Genomic DNA, 16,473 nt, shown 5'->3' with positions numbered 1-16,473 from the left:
TGGAGAGGAACTATACCTTACTAGTAAATTCAATGCTAATGATATGTCAGGTCGCGTATTATTAGCAAGATACATTAGCGCTCCAATGACACTAAGATATGGTACTTCAGGACCAAGGATATCTTCATTCTCTTCTTTAGGACAGAATTGATCATTCTCCACATCCAAAGATCTTACGATCATTGGGGTACTCAAGGGATGTGACTTATCCATATAAAATCTTTTCAAGATATTTTCTGTGTATGTCGCTTGATGAATAAAAATCCTATTTTTTGTATGCTCTATCTGCAGGCCGAGACAAAATTTAGTCTTTTCAAGATCTTTCATCTCAAACTCTTCTTTTAGAGTTTTTATAATTGTTCGAATCTCTTCAGGAGTTCCAATGATATTTAAATCATCAACGTACACAGCAACTATAATGAATCCAGATGCAGTTTTCTTTATGAAAACACATGGACAGATATCATCATTCTTGAATCCATTTTTGGCCAAATACTCAGTAAGACGATTATACCACATTCGTCCAGATTGCTTTAGACCGTATAAAGATATTTGCAATTTGATTGAGTATAACCCTTGCGAATATTCATTGGATGGTTTAGATATCTTTAGTCCTTCAGGGACTTTCATATAGATATTCCGGTCTAATGAGCCATATAAATACGCTGTTACCACATCCATTAAATACATATGCAATTTATGATATGCAGATAAACTGACCAAATAACGCAATGTTATTGCACACTGATTGATTTATTAGAGGAAAATTATTCAATAGTTTCATGTTTTAGTTGATACCGGAGTTTTAGATGGGTGATGAATTAATAAATGTTGAGAGGGTTTATGATAGGACACAACTTCATCTGAAAGATATATTCAGCTCTACATCTCAAGAAATGGCTTCATTTATTTGTATGTGAATCTTTTTATCCAACTACTGTGTATAAAATATCAGTCACACTTTTTTGTTAGAAAGTTTCCTCCTTTGTTGCTTCTAAAAGTGTTGGGGATATTTATCTTGAGAATGGAAAATTAAGCTCCCTTCTTATATGAGTAATAAGTCATTCTTTTTTCTGACACAAATTTTTATTTGGTTATGTAAATGCTAAATTGGTAGTATTTGGATGATATTTTATTGCAAAATTATCTTTAACATAAACTCATCCAATACAGAAGCAATAGAAAACTGGCGCAAGGAAAGGTTGAATGAGATTAAGTTGGCCCTTGTTAGAGGGACTTCAAGCTCAAACATCAATTTTAAAGAGGTAGGTATGGCCGTATGGGCAATTGATTTTCTGTGACATTTCCTACATTTATGAGACACGTTCTTGTCTTCTGCACATTGGTAATGAATGCTCACACAAATCTTTGACACTTTAGTACTTTACAAAATATCTATTTGAACTTCGTGGGCATACTAGCAAGAGCTTTGGATTCTGGTTAGGATACGTTTTCTGAAGAAATTGGCCTTTGGATACCTGTTCAAGTCGCAAATGAGGAACATGATGACAAACCAAATGGTGCTGAGGAGTTTGGTAATATCATGTTCTTTAGACTATTTTTCTGAGTCAACCTCCAATATATTCTCTAACAAAACAATGAATAAAGTTGTTCCTTTGTTTTCTTAATAATGAACCTGTTTGGTAATGGAATGATGAGGGACAAATTTGCCATTTGTGGTTTACTCGATGTCATTTAAGTTGTCATTTGATTTCTCTGGGATCAATTAACAAATTAACATGCAAGGCGTCACAGAATCTTGAAATATGCATGTATCTTTTCTTTCTGTGCTAAAACAAATTTTTGCATGTGACAATCCACAGATGAGGAAGTTCTTCCAGGTAGGCCCCTTCCACCTGTGTGCAATGCGGAACTTCACACAGATTATGGTGGCGATGCAGTTCGATGGGGTCTTACTCACCCCCAAGATAGTGTAGCCAATTGCTGTCAAGCTTGCTTGGATCAGGCTAAAAACGCCAAAGAAGGCGAAAAGAAATGCAACATTTGGGATTATTGTCCATCAGAGTTTGGGTGTCATTCTCCGGATATTTATCAGCACAAACATCAGGAGTGCTGGCTAAAATTTGTAAGTTAGCCTTTGATACTTACTTTTTCTGGATTTGACAAATTGCTCTTGAACATGGTAATCAAACTCAGAGTTTGCCTAAATTTGTGGAGCTTAAAGGAAACTAAAACTTGTAAACTTGTTAACTTTATCTAAGGACCTAAACTTGTACCCAGAAAAGTTTGCTAGTTAACTTGAGAATTTGATAACTGTGCTGTTGAACTTTGAACCAATGTCTGTTCTGGTCTTAGAAGTTCCCATCTATTGTTGTAGTTTTTCTTCTCTGCTGACTAATTTATACCTTCATGGTATTCTGAATCCAGGTTGAGAAACCGAAGCTGAACTTTAAAGATAGGTATCCGAAATGGTATCGAAATTTGCATCCGTCTGCACCTGTGATTGTTCCGTGGGCCTCTGGAGTTGTTAGCGCATGAGCCAAATAGCTGACGCCAAATGTGACAAAATCAACTGGGTCCGGCACTACGTTCTAGACTTACAGGCACATAAAATCTAGCTTAGGAAAGCCTTTGCCATGCTTTGAAGATCATAGTATGGTGTTGGTCAACATATTTTTGCCCCCTATTTTTACAGTTAGAAAGAAAATGAGAAGGGGAAGAGAGGGTTTTCCCCTAATGGTGATTTAGGACTAAGGTTTTGGTTAAAGTGAGTTCTAATCACCGAGACAATGTGAGTTAAATAGATGAGAAAGAAGTTGTTTTTGTTGTGATCAATGTATCTGGTATTATCATTCATTTATCTGTGGGATTTATATTCATCCCACTCAAATATAATTCCTGCATTGGTAATATTGATGGTCTAATTCATTTATCTGTGTCTTTGAGTTTTGATTTGAAAGGGCCAAGAAATGCCTGAAGTGTAAACTGTAAAGTGAAAGCTTTTTAATTCCTCACTCTTTTCCATTCATTTCATCTATTCCCCTACCAAACTCCAATTCATAAATGCACTTTGAAGTATTTTTTTTTAAAATTGATAATATTAATAAGGAATGAGTAACTAATTGTGGTGCTGCTTGTATTTTTCTAGTTAACATTGTCTGAAGAATGCAAAATAGACTATTGTGTCTAACAAAGTTAAAGTATCTCCTTGTGCCCCTCTCTTTCTCTCTCTCTTAATAATTGGTTTAGAGTGCAAAATAAATTGATAGTAAAAGACCGTTAGATTATTTAATGAATTTGAGTAAATTATCTAAGGATTATCAATGGTCAACTTTATATTAAGATAATTTCATCCAAGTTTTTACCAAAATTCTTTCTTTTTTTTTTTAAAGAAAGAGCTCAACACACAAAGTAGAGCAAGAGCGAAACAAGTAAGAAAACAAGAAAAATAAAAGCGTAAACATCCTTCTGTCATCTCTGGCATTACCATCAACAACAAAAGGGATAAGCACCTAACCACTCAGTGAAGCTTTGGAAGGATAAAGTTATAATCTCCTGAGCTCCTTTTTCTTTTTTCTGAAAAATCCTTCGGTTTCGTTCCAACCAAATGTTCCACATGATCGCCCAAAAGCACACCATCCATCTCTTGCGCTCCTCCTTTCTATTTGATATCTCATTCCAACTCTGAAAGTGCTCCTTCATGGTACCCGGACAAGTCCATTGCAATCCAACATAAGATAACCAAGCACACCACACCTGCCATGTAAAACTACAACCAAGAAACAAGTGGTAATCATTTTCATCACCTCTGTTACATAATACACAAAGAGTATCTTGTTGGCTAATAACCCCTAGTCGACACAGTCTCGCCTTTGTATTGACCCTGCCAATCAATCCAAACCAAACAAATAACTCCACTCTAGGAGGTACAAGCCCTTTCCAAATCGACTTAGTAAAGCTGTAACTTGATATATCTTCTGGAGCCATTTCCACATGCAACATCTACACAAATGAGTTAGTAGAAAAAATGCCTTGGTTATCATATTTCTACACCACTCTATCCTCTCTCCCATATGCAAGTTTGATCAATCTCAAAGTATTATGAAGTTGGTTCACTAGCTCCAACTCCCATTGGAAAAGTTCTCTCCTCCATTGAAAGTTTCACACCCAAACTAACCCATCCCAAAACCCACAATCCCCTATCATTGATACTCTTTGGTTTGAAACAGAGAAGAGTCTCGGAAAGCGATCTTTCAAAGAACCTCCACTAATCCAGACATCCTCTCAAAATCGAGTACGTCTCCTATCTCCCAGCTCCATAGCCAAACCAGTAATCATCCTCTGCCTAACTTCTTGATCCTTGAACTGAAGTTGACATATATCCTTCCACGGGCCTCCCTGAACAGGTAATTTCTGAGAGGATAGGAGCTCATTTGGATTCAAGTTGTTACAGGAGCATACCACCTTCTTCCACAACGGGCACTCTTCCTTAGAGAATCGCCACCACCACTTAAACAGAAGGGTTGTATTGCGTATCACAGCATCTCCCACTCCCAACCCGCCTAACCTTTTAGGAGTCTGCACCACTTCTCACTTCACCAAGGTCATACTAGGCCTTCCATCCTCCTTACTCCATAGAAAACTCCTTTGCAAAGAAATCAACTTTTATGCAACAGCCTTTGGCATCTTATAGAGGCTCAAATAATAAACCGGAAGGCTATTTAACACAGATTTGATAAGTACCAGCTTATCGGCTTTATTGAGCACCTTGGCTTTTCACAGACTGAGCTTCTCCTCAACTTTGTCTATTATCGGCTTCCACATCTTAACCAACCTTGGGTTCGCTCCTAAAGATATGCCCAGATATTTAACTGGAAGAGAGTCTTGTTTGCAACCTAACACACTGCACATACATTGTACCCACTGCTCATCACAGTTAATAGGAATTAAACTTGACTTCTCAAAATTAATATTTAAACCTGACATCAACTCAAAACACCGAAGTAACCTCTGGTGATTCTTGATGGTCTCATCATTAGGAGGACAGAACAAAATAGTATCGTCAGCAAACTAGAGATGCGACAACTGAATCTGATCTCTTCCAACCAACAATGGTGCTAAGCGCCCATTTCTAACTACTTCTTCAAGCATTCTATGTAAGACCTCAACAACGAGTACGAATAAGAATGGAGATAAAGGATCACCTTGTCTCAGACCCCTTTCCATCTTGAACGGCTTAGAATGCGAGCCATTTATCAATACTGACATAGAGCACGAACGTAGACACTCCATAACCCAAGCCTTCCATCTCTGTCTAAATCCCATCTTCTGCAGCACAAGGTCTACGAACTTCCACTTTACTCTATCATATGCTTTCTGGAAGTCTAACTTTATTATCGCAGCTTCCATCTTCCTCATTTTGATCCACTGAACTGTTTCGCATACGATAAGCGCCCCATCATGAATCTTCCGGCCGTTGACAAATGCACTCTGTGTCTCACCTACTAATCCTGGCATAACTGCTCTCATCCTCCTAAATAGCATCTTCGAGATAACCTTATACACACATCCCACTATGCTAATCGGCCGCAAATCTTTGATCTCCTTAGCACTAGTAAACTTAGGGGCCAGCGCCACCCAGGTTACATTAGCGTCTGTCGGCAATCTAGAGGTTTGGAAGAAATTCAGCACCGCTGTCGTGAATTCAGAGCCAATGTCGTTCCAACACTTCTTTATGAAATTCAAGTTGTAACCATCACTCCCTGGAGCCTTTGACGATTCACAATCCCACACTGCGTCTCTAACCTCCTCCGGTGTTGGTAACCTCTCTAGAGTCATAGCATCCTCCTCGTTGATCTTTTCCACCAGGCCATCCCTGAAACCCACCATCGGAGACTTCTCTTGACGATATAACTCCTTGTAGAACTCCCTTATGGCAATCTTAATCCTCGCTTGATTCCTTATCATTCTTCCATTAATGACCAGAGCATCAATTCTATTATTCCTCCTTCTCGCAGAAGTTAGATTATGGAAATACCTCGTGTTTTTATCCATGTGCCTCACATGCCTAGACCTCGACATCTACTTTCAATGTATTCCTTTCCTCACATACCACTTCTCACAGCAAGTAACTAAGGCCTTCCTCCTTGCTTCCACTGTTTCATCATACATCCCATTACCAACCATGTCATCAATTTTCTTAATCTCTTCTTCAAACTTCCTGATTTTCTTATCCATGTCACCAAAATTGTCTTTGTGCCATCTTTCCAAAGGACCCGTCAACGTCTTCAATTTATTGGTGAATTATAGCTCTCCCAATCCTCTCCATTCCTCCTTAACCACCCTTAGGAACCCTTCATGTGAAAACCACGTATCAAGGTTACGGAACGGTCTTGGTCCATCCCTTATCCTCTTGTCTTCTATTATAATAGGGCAATGGTCTGACAATCCCCGTGGACCACCCCTTAAACGAGTTTCTGGAAACACCTCAAGCCATTCCAGGCTAACCAGGACTCTATCAATACGGTGATGAGCGGATAATTTATACGCTTTTTGGCATTGTTTTTATATAGTTTTTAGTATAATTTAGTTAGTTTTTAGTATATTTTTATTAGTTTCTAAGCAAAATTCACATTTCTGGACTTTACTATGAGTTTGTGTTTTTCTGTGATTTCAGGTATTTTCTGGCTAAAATTGAGGGACTTGAGAAAAAATCTGATTCAGAGGCTGACAAAGGACTGTAGATGCTGTTGGATTCTGACCTCCCTGTACTCGAAGTGGATTTTTTGGACCTACAAGACTCCAAATGGCGCGCTCTCAATTGCGTTGGAAAAGTAGACATCCAGGGCTTTCCAGCAATATATAATAGTCTATACTTTGCGCGAGTTTTGAGGACGTAAAATGGCGTCAAAACGCCATCTCCTTGCCCTTTTCTGGCGTCAAAACGCCAGAACTGGCATAAAAGTTGGAGTTAAACGCCCAAACTGGCACCAAAACTGGTGTTTAACTCCAAGAGAAGCCTCTACACGTGTGAAGCTCAATGCTCAACCCAAGCACACACCAAGTGGGCCCGGAAGTGGATTTTCGCATCATTTACCTATTTTTGTAAACCCTAGTAGCTAGTTTCATTATAAATAGGATCTTTTACTATTGTATTTTCATCTTCGGATCATAGAGAATTCTGGATGATATATTTTAATATTTGGGGAGGCGGGCCATTCGGCCATGCCTAGACCTTATTCTTATGTATTTTCAACGGTGGAGTTTCTACACACCATAGATTAAGGTGTGGAGCTCTGCTGTTCTTCGAGTATTAATGCAATTACTACTGTTTTCTATTCAATTCATGCTTATTCTTATTCTAAGATATCCTCTTGCACTTCAACATGATGAATGTGATGATCCGTGACACTCATCACTATTCTCAACCTATGAACGCGTGCCTAACAACCACTTCCGTTCTACCTTAGATCGAGCGTATATCTCTTAGCCTCCATTCCGAAAGATCGGAGTCTTCGTGGTATAAGTTAGAATTATTGGCGGCTATTCCTGAGATCCGGAAAGTCTAAACCTTGATTGTGGTATTTCGAGTAGGATCTGGGAAGGGATAACTGTGACGAGCTTCAAACTCGCGAGTGTTGGGCGTAGCGACAGACGCAAAAGGATCTCTGGATTCTATGCCAACGTGATCGAGAACCGATAGATAATTAGCCGTACAGTGACAGCACACCATAGTTTCTGTTTTCTATTCATATCTTTTTTTTTTCTATTTATGATATCTCTAAAACTATTTTTAAGATATTTATTAACAAGACTTTAACAATTAGTAAATTATATATATTATAAAATTCACATCCATTGATAACAAACAAATGAGAAAATATAATTAAAAAATATAAGTTACTATAATGAATATAAAGTATGATAACAAACAAATGAGAAAATATAATTAAAAAATATAAGTTACTATAATGAATATAAAGTATGAATTTTATACTTGATAGATAATGTTAAAATATAGTAAAAATGTTCGCAAATTATTGGATTTTATTAATTATTAACTTTTTATTATTAAATTTATTTTTATTTAAATAGTATTTTTTAGTTTATCAAACTAAAAATTGTGGATATAAATTTCATTTAAAATTTATTAATCAATAAATTATTACATATACAAAATATAATTTAATACTCCCGACATTAGTTAAAATATAGGTGAGCTGACTACTAAAGTAAGTGTTTGATTAGATTAATTTTTTTGTTGAAAAAAATATTATTTTAAAAAAATAAAATATTTTTATTAAATTTTAAATATATTTAGATATATCTTTTAAAAATATTTTTATTAAAAAATAAATTATTTTTTTGTAAAATCTAATAATACCTTATTCTTAAAAAAAATAAAAGTTTTTAATAAAAGTATACGAAATCCTTTTGGTGCTGACCACGTTAAAGACTGCTATTATGCAAACTACAAAGTTAAAAAATCAATATTCAAAAATAGTGTAACTTACTATTTTTTATAGTGATTTAAACATTAATAATTAACATATAAATTAATTTGATATTCTTTAAAACATTGAAAAATAGATAAGTCGTCAACTAGTTTTACTTTTACCAAATGTTGAGTAATCTTGTCGAATAAACCCAATCTTTAATGAAGATCAAGTTATTTTACATCTTGTAAGAATTATCAAAGCTCAATTAAAAATGTTAATTTAATATCCAAGATATATAACTGATAACTGTTTGTCAACTAAAAAAGAAAAAACAACTAATATTTCTTCTGAAAGATACTTCTGCTAAAATGAAAAGTAACTCCATAATCAAAATTAAAATAGACTAGCTGAAACTAAAACCAAACAACCTCTTCACTTGTTCATACGGTACTCCTGAACAAAATTAGTTGAGTTTCTGAGAAATCATAACCAAAAACCAAAAACCAAAAGTTAGGGACAAAATAATTAACTAGAAAGCATGATTGTAATAAATTGCAAGTGTAAACGGATGATCCAACTCTTCAACCATTTAGAGCACCATCATCATCATCATCATCTTCATCTTCATCTTCCTCTTCATCTTCATCTTCATCACAATCCCATTCACATTGATCTTCATCACAATCACATAAATCTTCATCTTCATCTATTACAAAAATAGAAAATAAATAAAAACAAATTGATATATGATAACAGAATATCAGAAGGAAATTACCTTTACAGTAAAAACCACACAACCAAGTTCGACTACAAATGAAAGCTTGATGATTCTTTGACAGTGTTGAGCTTCTGTACTTTCTAAGAACTCGAGCACCAATACTAAAATCAAACTTAGACGCCACACTGGTAATGGGAATACTCAACAAGTCACAAGCCATCTTTGATAATTCTGGAAAGCGTTTCTGAGTATACTTCCACCATTCCAGTACATCCAAATCCTCATAATAATCAAAGTTTAAATTTGGTTCATCCAGATAGACATCAAGTTGACTCTTTCCAACTCTGAGTGTAAGTTCATGATGTTTCAATGCCTTCCATAGATGACAGTTAGCAAGTAAACAACATGAGTCAATTTATAAGAGAAAAAAGAAGGTTAAATCATATATAAAATTGAATAAATATACTTACACCAAACATTCTCTGCTTCATTTCATTTAATCCAGCTGAACTTGATGGTGCAGGATGGGAACGAGTTGGAGTAGCACTCTGCACATTGGAAGTAGTAGAGGGAATGTTGTTGTTGCTTGTATATCCCTCAAAAAGCTTATACAACTTTCTTTTCACATGCTCTGTCTTCTCATGACTTGTAGAAGGATCAATTTTTGAAAAGAGAAACTCCAAAGAAGAAAGCTTAATCCGGGGATCAAGAACTGCTGAAAGTCCAAGCACAACACTATACTCCTCCCAATATGTCTTAAATTCTATCAGCATTTTTTCTCCCACACTCCTTATCGCCTCGTCTTCACTATTTAAACTTTCTTGCAGGGTCAGTTGAATTTGGTGAATTTGTAAAAAGTATAAGTTGGAAGTGGGATATGATGTGTCGGAAAACAATTTGGTAATGTCATAGACGGGAAGTAAGAATTTATACATCTTTTCGGCTCTTTTCCACTCTTCCACAGAAGGACAGCACTTAAAATCATGATCGTTCACTTGAAAGTTGACAAATGCACTCTGTTTTTTGACAGCACATTCAAGCATCAAATAGGTTGAATTCAATCTAGTAGGATTATCTCGACGTAATTCAAGCCTGGTGGCTTTACCACCGAGCGTTCCAGCACATTTTTTAAACTCTATCCTCCTACTCTTTGATGCCGTCACATATGCAACACTTTCCCTAATCTTGTCCAATACATCATTGCATGCTTCCAATCCTTCTTGCACAATAAGATTAAAAATATGGGCACAACATCTCACATTAAAAAACTCTCCATCACATAACAACCAGTTTTCCACAGACAAATTAGTTTTCAGATTTTCTTGCATGCCATCATTGTCTGGATCATTGTCATAAGTGAGAGAAAAAAATCCTTTTCTCTATTCCCCACTCCCTCAAACATTCTTGAATTTCTGAAGATATTTCAAATCCACTGTAAGGACAAGATATGTAGCAAAAATCAAGAATTTTGCTATTCAACTTCCAGTTTGAATCAACAAAATGTGCACTCAAACATATATAAAGCTCAGTAGTACAAGTTGTCCATAGATAGGAAGTTAGACAAATCCTATTAGGAATACTTGCTAGTGTTTGTTTAAGCTTCTCCTTCTCTCTCATATGAATCTTCAACACATCAGCTCTAATAGTATCACTAGAGATGGGCATTACATTTGGATTCAAATATTGCACCCACCTTAGAAAGGGCCCTCGATAAAATGCCCCTATTGGAAAATCACTCTCAAGTACCATGCCAACAGCCATCTTACGTAATACCAATTGGAATATCTCAGGATACTTTGATTGCCCTTCTGTATCATTAACTAGTTGACGAGCATCTTCAACTTCAATTTCATCACATTGTTCGATATGGTGGATTAATAACGCGGTCCCATCTAAACGATCCTCAACTTTAAATTCCTTTCGACAAGCATTACACCTAGCCCTTTCACTTCCATCCTTTCCAACACCAATTTTGGTGAAAAAATTCCAACAATCAGAGATTGTTAGTTTACACCTTTTACAGGTAGGTTCTTCGGATTCAGCTACATGTGTGAAATCTTCAGATTCCCTTTTTGCACTTGGCTGACTAACAGATTGGTCACACAATTCCATTTTAATTGTCAAACAACAAAAATGGACTATTCTAGTTACTGCAGAAAACAACATAGCACAACATAACACAATTATTTGAGTTCTGGCTTCTAAACTTAATTAACACTCACAAACAGAAAATGAAAAATAATAGGCAACTCAACCAATACAGAACACAGCCACAGTATCAATATCTAGCAGTATGTTCTTTTCATGAATGAGTTTGATCAATAATAATAATAATAATAAAAAGCACTGATCAAATAAGTAGCCCGCAACTTAAAAATGAGCTTATAAAGTAAAAAAAAAATGAAACAAGGATAGGAAAAAGAAAAGTGACATTGCAGAACACAAGAAGCGGAGGACAAGGGTTCGTAAACAATGTTACTACACTCTAAAAATTCTGAAAATAAATATCGTGAAGACGTGAACAATGTTTAAAAATTAATGATGATTAGAAAAAACAAAACAAAAGCACATCCGTGACACGTACCGCAAAGAAGACGAGATGCGATCACCGGAGACGAAGAGCAGAAGAAGAAGCAGGTCGCCGCCGGGAGAAAGAGTAACCTCCGCCAGAGATTGGAAGAGAAGAAACGAAGAAAAAGAAGCAGAAGAATGATCCAGTAAGAAATCGGAAGTTTCGAGAAACTACGTCATGATTCAGTGACTGACTGAGTGAGAGTGTATAGTCAGCTTAACTTCTGTATTCGCGCGCCAAATGAGAGAGAGGGAGAGAGAGCGCCCGCGCGCAGCGCTGTGCGTATTGGGCTAACTTAGCTAACAAAAAAATATATACAGACCTATCTAATTTAGCCCGATAAAAAAACATATACTCTAAATATAAAAGAGTTTAATTACTTTTTTCTTTGTTTTTCTTTCCTAAAAATTAAATACAATATATAAAAAATAACATAACATATTAAATACATAAAATTCGATGATATAAAATAAAAGTATGAAACATGTATTATTTGAATTTAAGGCACAAATTATATGTAAAATACACAATATTATTTAGTCTATTATACTTCAATTTATTTTTTTCTTTGTATGAATCTAATAAAAAAGATGAGGACTGGAGAGCGAAAGAAAACAAGTTGAACAATGGTAGAAGCATGACAAAACAAAAACAGCGATAAAATTAGGGCAAAACAAAGGTGAAATAACATAACCAACAAATAACCAAGACCAAAGAAAAAAAAAGTTAAATATAATCAATTTGTGATTTAGTAGACAATCATTAATCCACTTAAATAAGTATGGAAGTTTCACATTTCACTTTGTGCTTAGTCATTGGATTGCCAAGTAATCAGCTTAGGTTGATTTAGTAGTTAGTTCACTAGTCTATTTAAGTAAGTATTAAAATTTGAATTCCGACTTATATATGCAACAATTTTTTAACTAATGACAAATTTTTAAATAAACAACTGATCTACCGATGAATTAGTCCTTTAAAAAATATTGTAAACAAAAACAAATTAAAGAGTTTGATATATACATCAAATTAATTAATTTTTAAATATATCACTTAAAATTAATCTAAATATATGAATTTAATTAGATATTATATAAAAAATTATTGTGAGTATATTAAAATTAAATTTTTTATTTATAATATTCTTAAAAAAATTTATTAAACTACTTATTTGTGAAAATTTTTAAAATTATTTTTGATAAATTATTATATACGCAAAATAATATTAAATTCTAATATTTATTTAAACAAATTAATGCATTAATTACTAAATTATTTAAAAAAATTATATACATTATACAATCCGCGTCAATTGATAACCACAACAAATTAAATAAGAGTGAGAAAATATAATAAAAAATACGAATATATTACATGTATACTAAAATTAATCATTAATATAAAATATATATTGAAATATAAATATATATTAGTGGCTGATTTTAGTATACGAATAATATTTTTGTAAAAAATAACTATAATAAAATGTGAATACAAAAAATAACTATAATAAAATGTGAAGTAAAAATTTTTATTCAGGAAAAATATCCACATGTAAGCAACTATTGTATTTTCTTAATTAGTAATTATTAATAAGCAAATTCATTAGGGGTTCTTAGTTTCGAAACTCCACTTATTTTGTCATTTATACCCTTGTTCTCCAGCATATACAACACGAAACAAGCTCTATGCTCTTCCACATATCAGTTTATAACCACTACACTGCCACTACTCTCTGCTGTGTTTCTGATCTAAAACCCCTCTTTGATCCGATTCCTCTGGTATTCAGACAAGCTTGCTTCTTGGATTCTTCAATTTCGGTCCTTTCTCCATTACTCTCGTCATTCTCTTCATAATTGTTATATATTTTGTTAGTCTGATTGTTCAATACGTGTTTTCATTTTGGGGCTTTTTCTCTGTTGTAGGTACCTTTGAAGATTACGTGCGGTGCCTGGAAAATTTACTTGCTAGCTTAACATGGTAATTTCCCACGATTCTTCTGCATAATTAAATAATTAATAGTTATAATATGAAATTTGATGGATTTATTCATTAATTTTATTTATATATTTTGTTTGGGGAAGTTTAGGGTTAAAAAATGATGAATTTAATCTTTCTATGGCACGTTGGTAAACCTCCTAACATGTATTTTGAGTTTATGATTGAAGAAAGTTTGGTTCTAGCTTTTGTTCTTGTGGATAAGCCAAATTGCTACAAGCAACAGCTTTGATGTGTTACTTTGTGGTTTTTGGTAAGGAAAAAAAAAAAACAAAATTTGCTAGCTGGAAATTTAGACACCACTAAAATAATTTTTTAATTATGCCAAATTGTCAAACTATTTTGCTGTCCGAATTTCGGCATATATTTTTCGATTTTCTAAAGACCAAAGGCCACCATGTATCTAGTAACATAGTGTTTTTTTAACTGATTCTTTCATCCTTTGTTTGATATGTGAAGCGACGAGAACAAGTCCAGCCCGCTTGCCATTCAGATTTTGAGCCAGATAGATTGAGTTGCTTACCTGGTCATGTTATAGACCAAATTCTTTCGCATTTGCCCCTTCGGGAAGCAGTGAGAACAAGTGTGTTATCAAGCAAATGGAGGTACAAATGGGCAACGCTACCAAATCTTGTGTTTGATAACCAATGTCACTCGGTAGCTTCCCAAGATCATTCAGATATCAAGAACAAGCTTTTGAGAATCATCGATCACGTACTTTTACTTCATGCTGGGGCAATCAACAAGTTCAAGCTCTCCCATCGCGATCTCATTGGTGTGACTGATATTGATCGTTGGTCACTTCATCTAACCAGAAGGTCTGTCAAGGAGTTTGTGCTGGAAATCTGGAAAGGGCAGCGCTATAAGATACCATCGTGCTTATTTACTTGTCAAAGTTTAGTTCATTTAGAATTGTTTAATTGTTGGCTTAAGCCTCCATCGACATTTCAAGGCTTTAAGAACTTGAAGAGTCTTGATCTGCAGCATGTTACCTTGGCTCAAGATGTGTTTGAAAACTTAATATCTAGCTGCCCCATGCTGGAACGATTAACGTTGATGAACTTTGATGGTTTCGCTAATCTCAACATTGATGCACCTAATCTTCAATTTTTCGACATTGGAGGCAAATTTGAAGATATCAGCTTCGAGAACACTTTCCAGTTATCTGTAGTATCCATTGGTTTGTATTTAAACTTTGAAACCAATCAAAATAGATTGCGTGGCAGTTCAAGCAATTTGCTCAAGTTTTTTGTTCATCTCCCTCATGTTCGAAGGCTAGAGGTTCAAAGCTATTTCTTAAAGGTATTTTTTCATATCATAATTTAATTTCTTGATCATTTGAATATTGAATTAAGGTATTACCCTATTAGAACATTTGAATGGTGCAATGCTAGTTTTTGCTGACAAAATATAGTGTATTGATGCCTTGGTAACTTGGTTTTGGACCTTAAGATCAACCTTGAGCTGTAATATTCTGATTTAGAGCTAATATGTTTCTTCTTTCTGCCCCAGTATTTGGCAATAGGGGCTGTGCCGCTAAAGCTTCCAAGACCATGCATTGATCTTAGTTACCTCTCCATTCGTATGAACTTCGATGATTCAAAGGAAATTTCAACTGCTTTATGCCTGCTAAGAAGCTCTCCTAATCTGCAAGAACTAGAAGTATTGGTGAGTACTCACTTTAACTCGAGTGTTACTTGATTTTGGATAATAATTTTCGGTTGCACATTCATATTTAGTCATTTATTTTAAGTTATTATTCTCTAATTTAGGAACTTTGGCATTATTTGATCCATGTTATTGACTCCATCTAGTGGGACAAGGCTTAGTAGTAGTTGTTGAATGCTCTCCAATTTTAAGATTAGTTTAGCTTTGCGCATTTGTCCTGTCCCTGGAAATTCCCTATATTTTAACACGTGCAAGTGATGATTGCGTGTAGGCTCGCCCTGACGAGCAGAATGTCCTGATACACCCTTATTGCGGGGAAGATGAATATTGTAGTTGTCCTATCATGCAATTGCGACATGTGAGGATAGATGGTGTCTCTGGTACCAAACCCGAATTAGATTTTATCAGTTTTCTGCTTCTGTATTCGCCGGTGCTAGAAAGGATGACTGTGAAGCCGGTTTCAAGTGGAGTGACTGAGTTGATGAAAGAGTTATTAAGGTTCAGGAGAGCTTCAGGGCGAGCTGAAATCATTTACCAAGAATCTCCTTGATGCTATCATTATATTCTTAAATGTAATTATCAATTTTTTATTTTACTTTGTGTTTCTTTTTGGTGTTGAATGTATGGCTTTTCATGTTTCTACACTTAGCAACTTGTAACTAAGAAGCCATGGTGTGAACCTACCTATGCTTAAAATCCAAGACATCTATGCATTCTATGACTGGAAGAAGTTGCAATCATTACAATTGAAAATTTAAGTCATTTTATTATTTAAGAATTAAGATCTTAGTAACGAGTGTCTCAGTGATAATAATCTATATATTAGATTTATATACTTCAAACTTTAAATCAAATTTTGGGTTGGTTTATCTAGTCAGCTTTTTGACTCATGATTTCAGTTTAATTTTTGGATTTTTCTTATTAGTGGATTATTGATAAATACTTCAGTTTTTAGTAAGTTTTTGTTATGCTTGAAAGAATCAAAGATAAATTGAGCAAGTCCTCATCTTTTTTGTTTTATAATGTGAATTGTTGTTTGACAGAAGTTTAATGCAGAAATTATGGATCATACTATATGTTTATGTGGTGACAATAACATAGAGAAATATGCAGGGGGAAAT

General features: G+C 34.7%; 3 protein-coding genes across 6 annotated transcripts; 2 read left to right on the top strand and 1 right to left on the bottom strand.

The window, feature by feature from the left end:
* Positions 1–1,315: 1,315 nt before the first annotated feature.
* LOC112754248 (uncharacterized) lies at positions 1,316–2,499 on the top strand. Its single transcript, XM_072198378.1, has 4 exons — positions 1,316–1,345; positions 1,445–1,535; positions 1,824–2,086; positions 2,389–2,499. Exons 1-4 carry the CDS (start codon positions 1,316–1,318, stop codon positions 2,497–2,499), a joined length of 495 nt encoding a protein of 164 aa, XP_072054479.1.
* Positions 2,500–8,813: 6,314 nt separating this feature from the next.
* Positions 8,814–11,944, bottom strand: LOC112756219 (zinc finger BED domain-containing protein RICESLEEPER 2-like). Of its 2 annotated transcripts, XM_025804692.3 has the most exons (4): positions 11,702–11,944; positions 9,588–11,267; positions 9,175–9,490; positions 8,814–9,105 (listed from the first exon to the last, which is right to left on the bottom strand). In XM_025804692.3, exons 2-4 carry the CDS (start codon positions 10,443–10,445, stop codon positions 8,981–8,983), a joined length of 1,299 nt encoding a protein of 432 aa, XP_025660477.1. In that variant the 5' UTR covers positions 10,446–11,267; positions 11,702–11,944; the 3' UTR covers positions 8,814–8,980. The 2 variants fall into 2 exon arrangements, with proteins under 2 accessions (XP_025660477.1, XP_025660475.1); XM_025804690.3 differs by having other exon boundaries at positions 8,814–9,490.
* A 1,349-nt stretch (positions 11,945–13,293) lies between these two features.
* Positions 13,294–16,145, top strand: LOC112756218 (F-box/FBD/LRR-repeat protein At1g13570-like). Of its 3 annotated transcripts, none has more exons than XM_025804688.3 (5): positions 13,294–13,467; positions 13,612–13,666; positions 14,144–14,986; positions 15,197–15,352; positions 15,624–16,145. In XM_025804688.3, exons 2-5 carry the CDS (start codon positions 13,664–13,666, stop codon positions 15,900–15,902), a joined length of 1,281 nt encoding a protein of 426 aa, XP_025660473.1. In that variant the 5' UTR covers positions 13,294–13,467; positions 13,612–13,663; the 3' UTR covers positions 15,903–16,145. The 3 variants fall into 3 exon arrangements, with proteins under 3 accessions (XP_025660473.1, XP_025660472.1, XP_072054568.1); XM_025804687.3 differs by having other exon boundaries at positions 13,304–13,506; XM_072198467.1 differs by having other exon boundaries at positions 13,304–13,666.
* Positions 16,146–16,473: the final 328 nt, after the last annotated feature.

The sequence above is a fragment of the Arachis hypogaea genome, chromosome 6 (assembly GCF_003086295.3).
Source record: "Arachis hypogaea cultivar Tifrunner chromosome 6, arahy.Tifrunner.gnm2.J5K5, whole genome shotgun sequence".
Lineage (NCBI taxonomy): Eukaryota > Viridiplantae > Streptophyta > Magnoliopsida > Fabales > Fabaceae > Arachis > Arachis hypogaea.
The sequence above is the reverse complement of the archived record's forward strand: the minus strand, read 5'-3'. Positions and strand labels throughout refer to the sequence as shown.

Excerpts from the sequence above, each read along its gene's own strand:
- LOC112756219 (XM_025804690.3), bottom strand. The coding sequence starts at position 10,445 with ATGCAAGAAAATCTGAAAACTAATTTGTCTGTGGAAAACTGGTTGTTA. Across the intron at positions 9,491-9,587 it reads TGAAGCAGAGAATGTTTGGT|GCATTGAAACATCATGAACT; the intron begins GTAAGTATATTT and ends CATCTATGGAAG.
- LOC112754248 (XM_072198378.1), top strand. The coding sequence starts at position 1,316 with ATGAGACACGTTCTTGTCTTCTGCACATTG. Across the intron at positions 1,346-1,444 it reads TTCTTGTCTTCTGCACATTG|GATACGTTTTCTGAAGAAAT; the intron begins GTAATGAATGCT and ends GATTCTGGTTAG. Across the intron at positions 2,087-2,388 it reads AGGAGTGCTGGCTAAAATTT|GTTGAGAAACCGAAGCTGAA; the intron begins GTAAGTTAGCCT and ends TTCTGAATCCAG.
- LOC112756218 (XM_025804688.3), top strand. Across the intron at positions 14,987-15,196 it reads TTCAAAGCTATTTCTTAAAG|TATTTGGCAATAGGGGCTGT; the intron begins GTATTTTTTCAT and ends TTTCTGCCCCAG. Across the intron at positions 15,353-15,623 it reads TGCAAGAACTAGAAGTATTG|GCTCGCCCTGACGAGCAGAA; the intron begins GTGAGTACTCAC and ends GATTGCGTGTAG.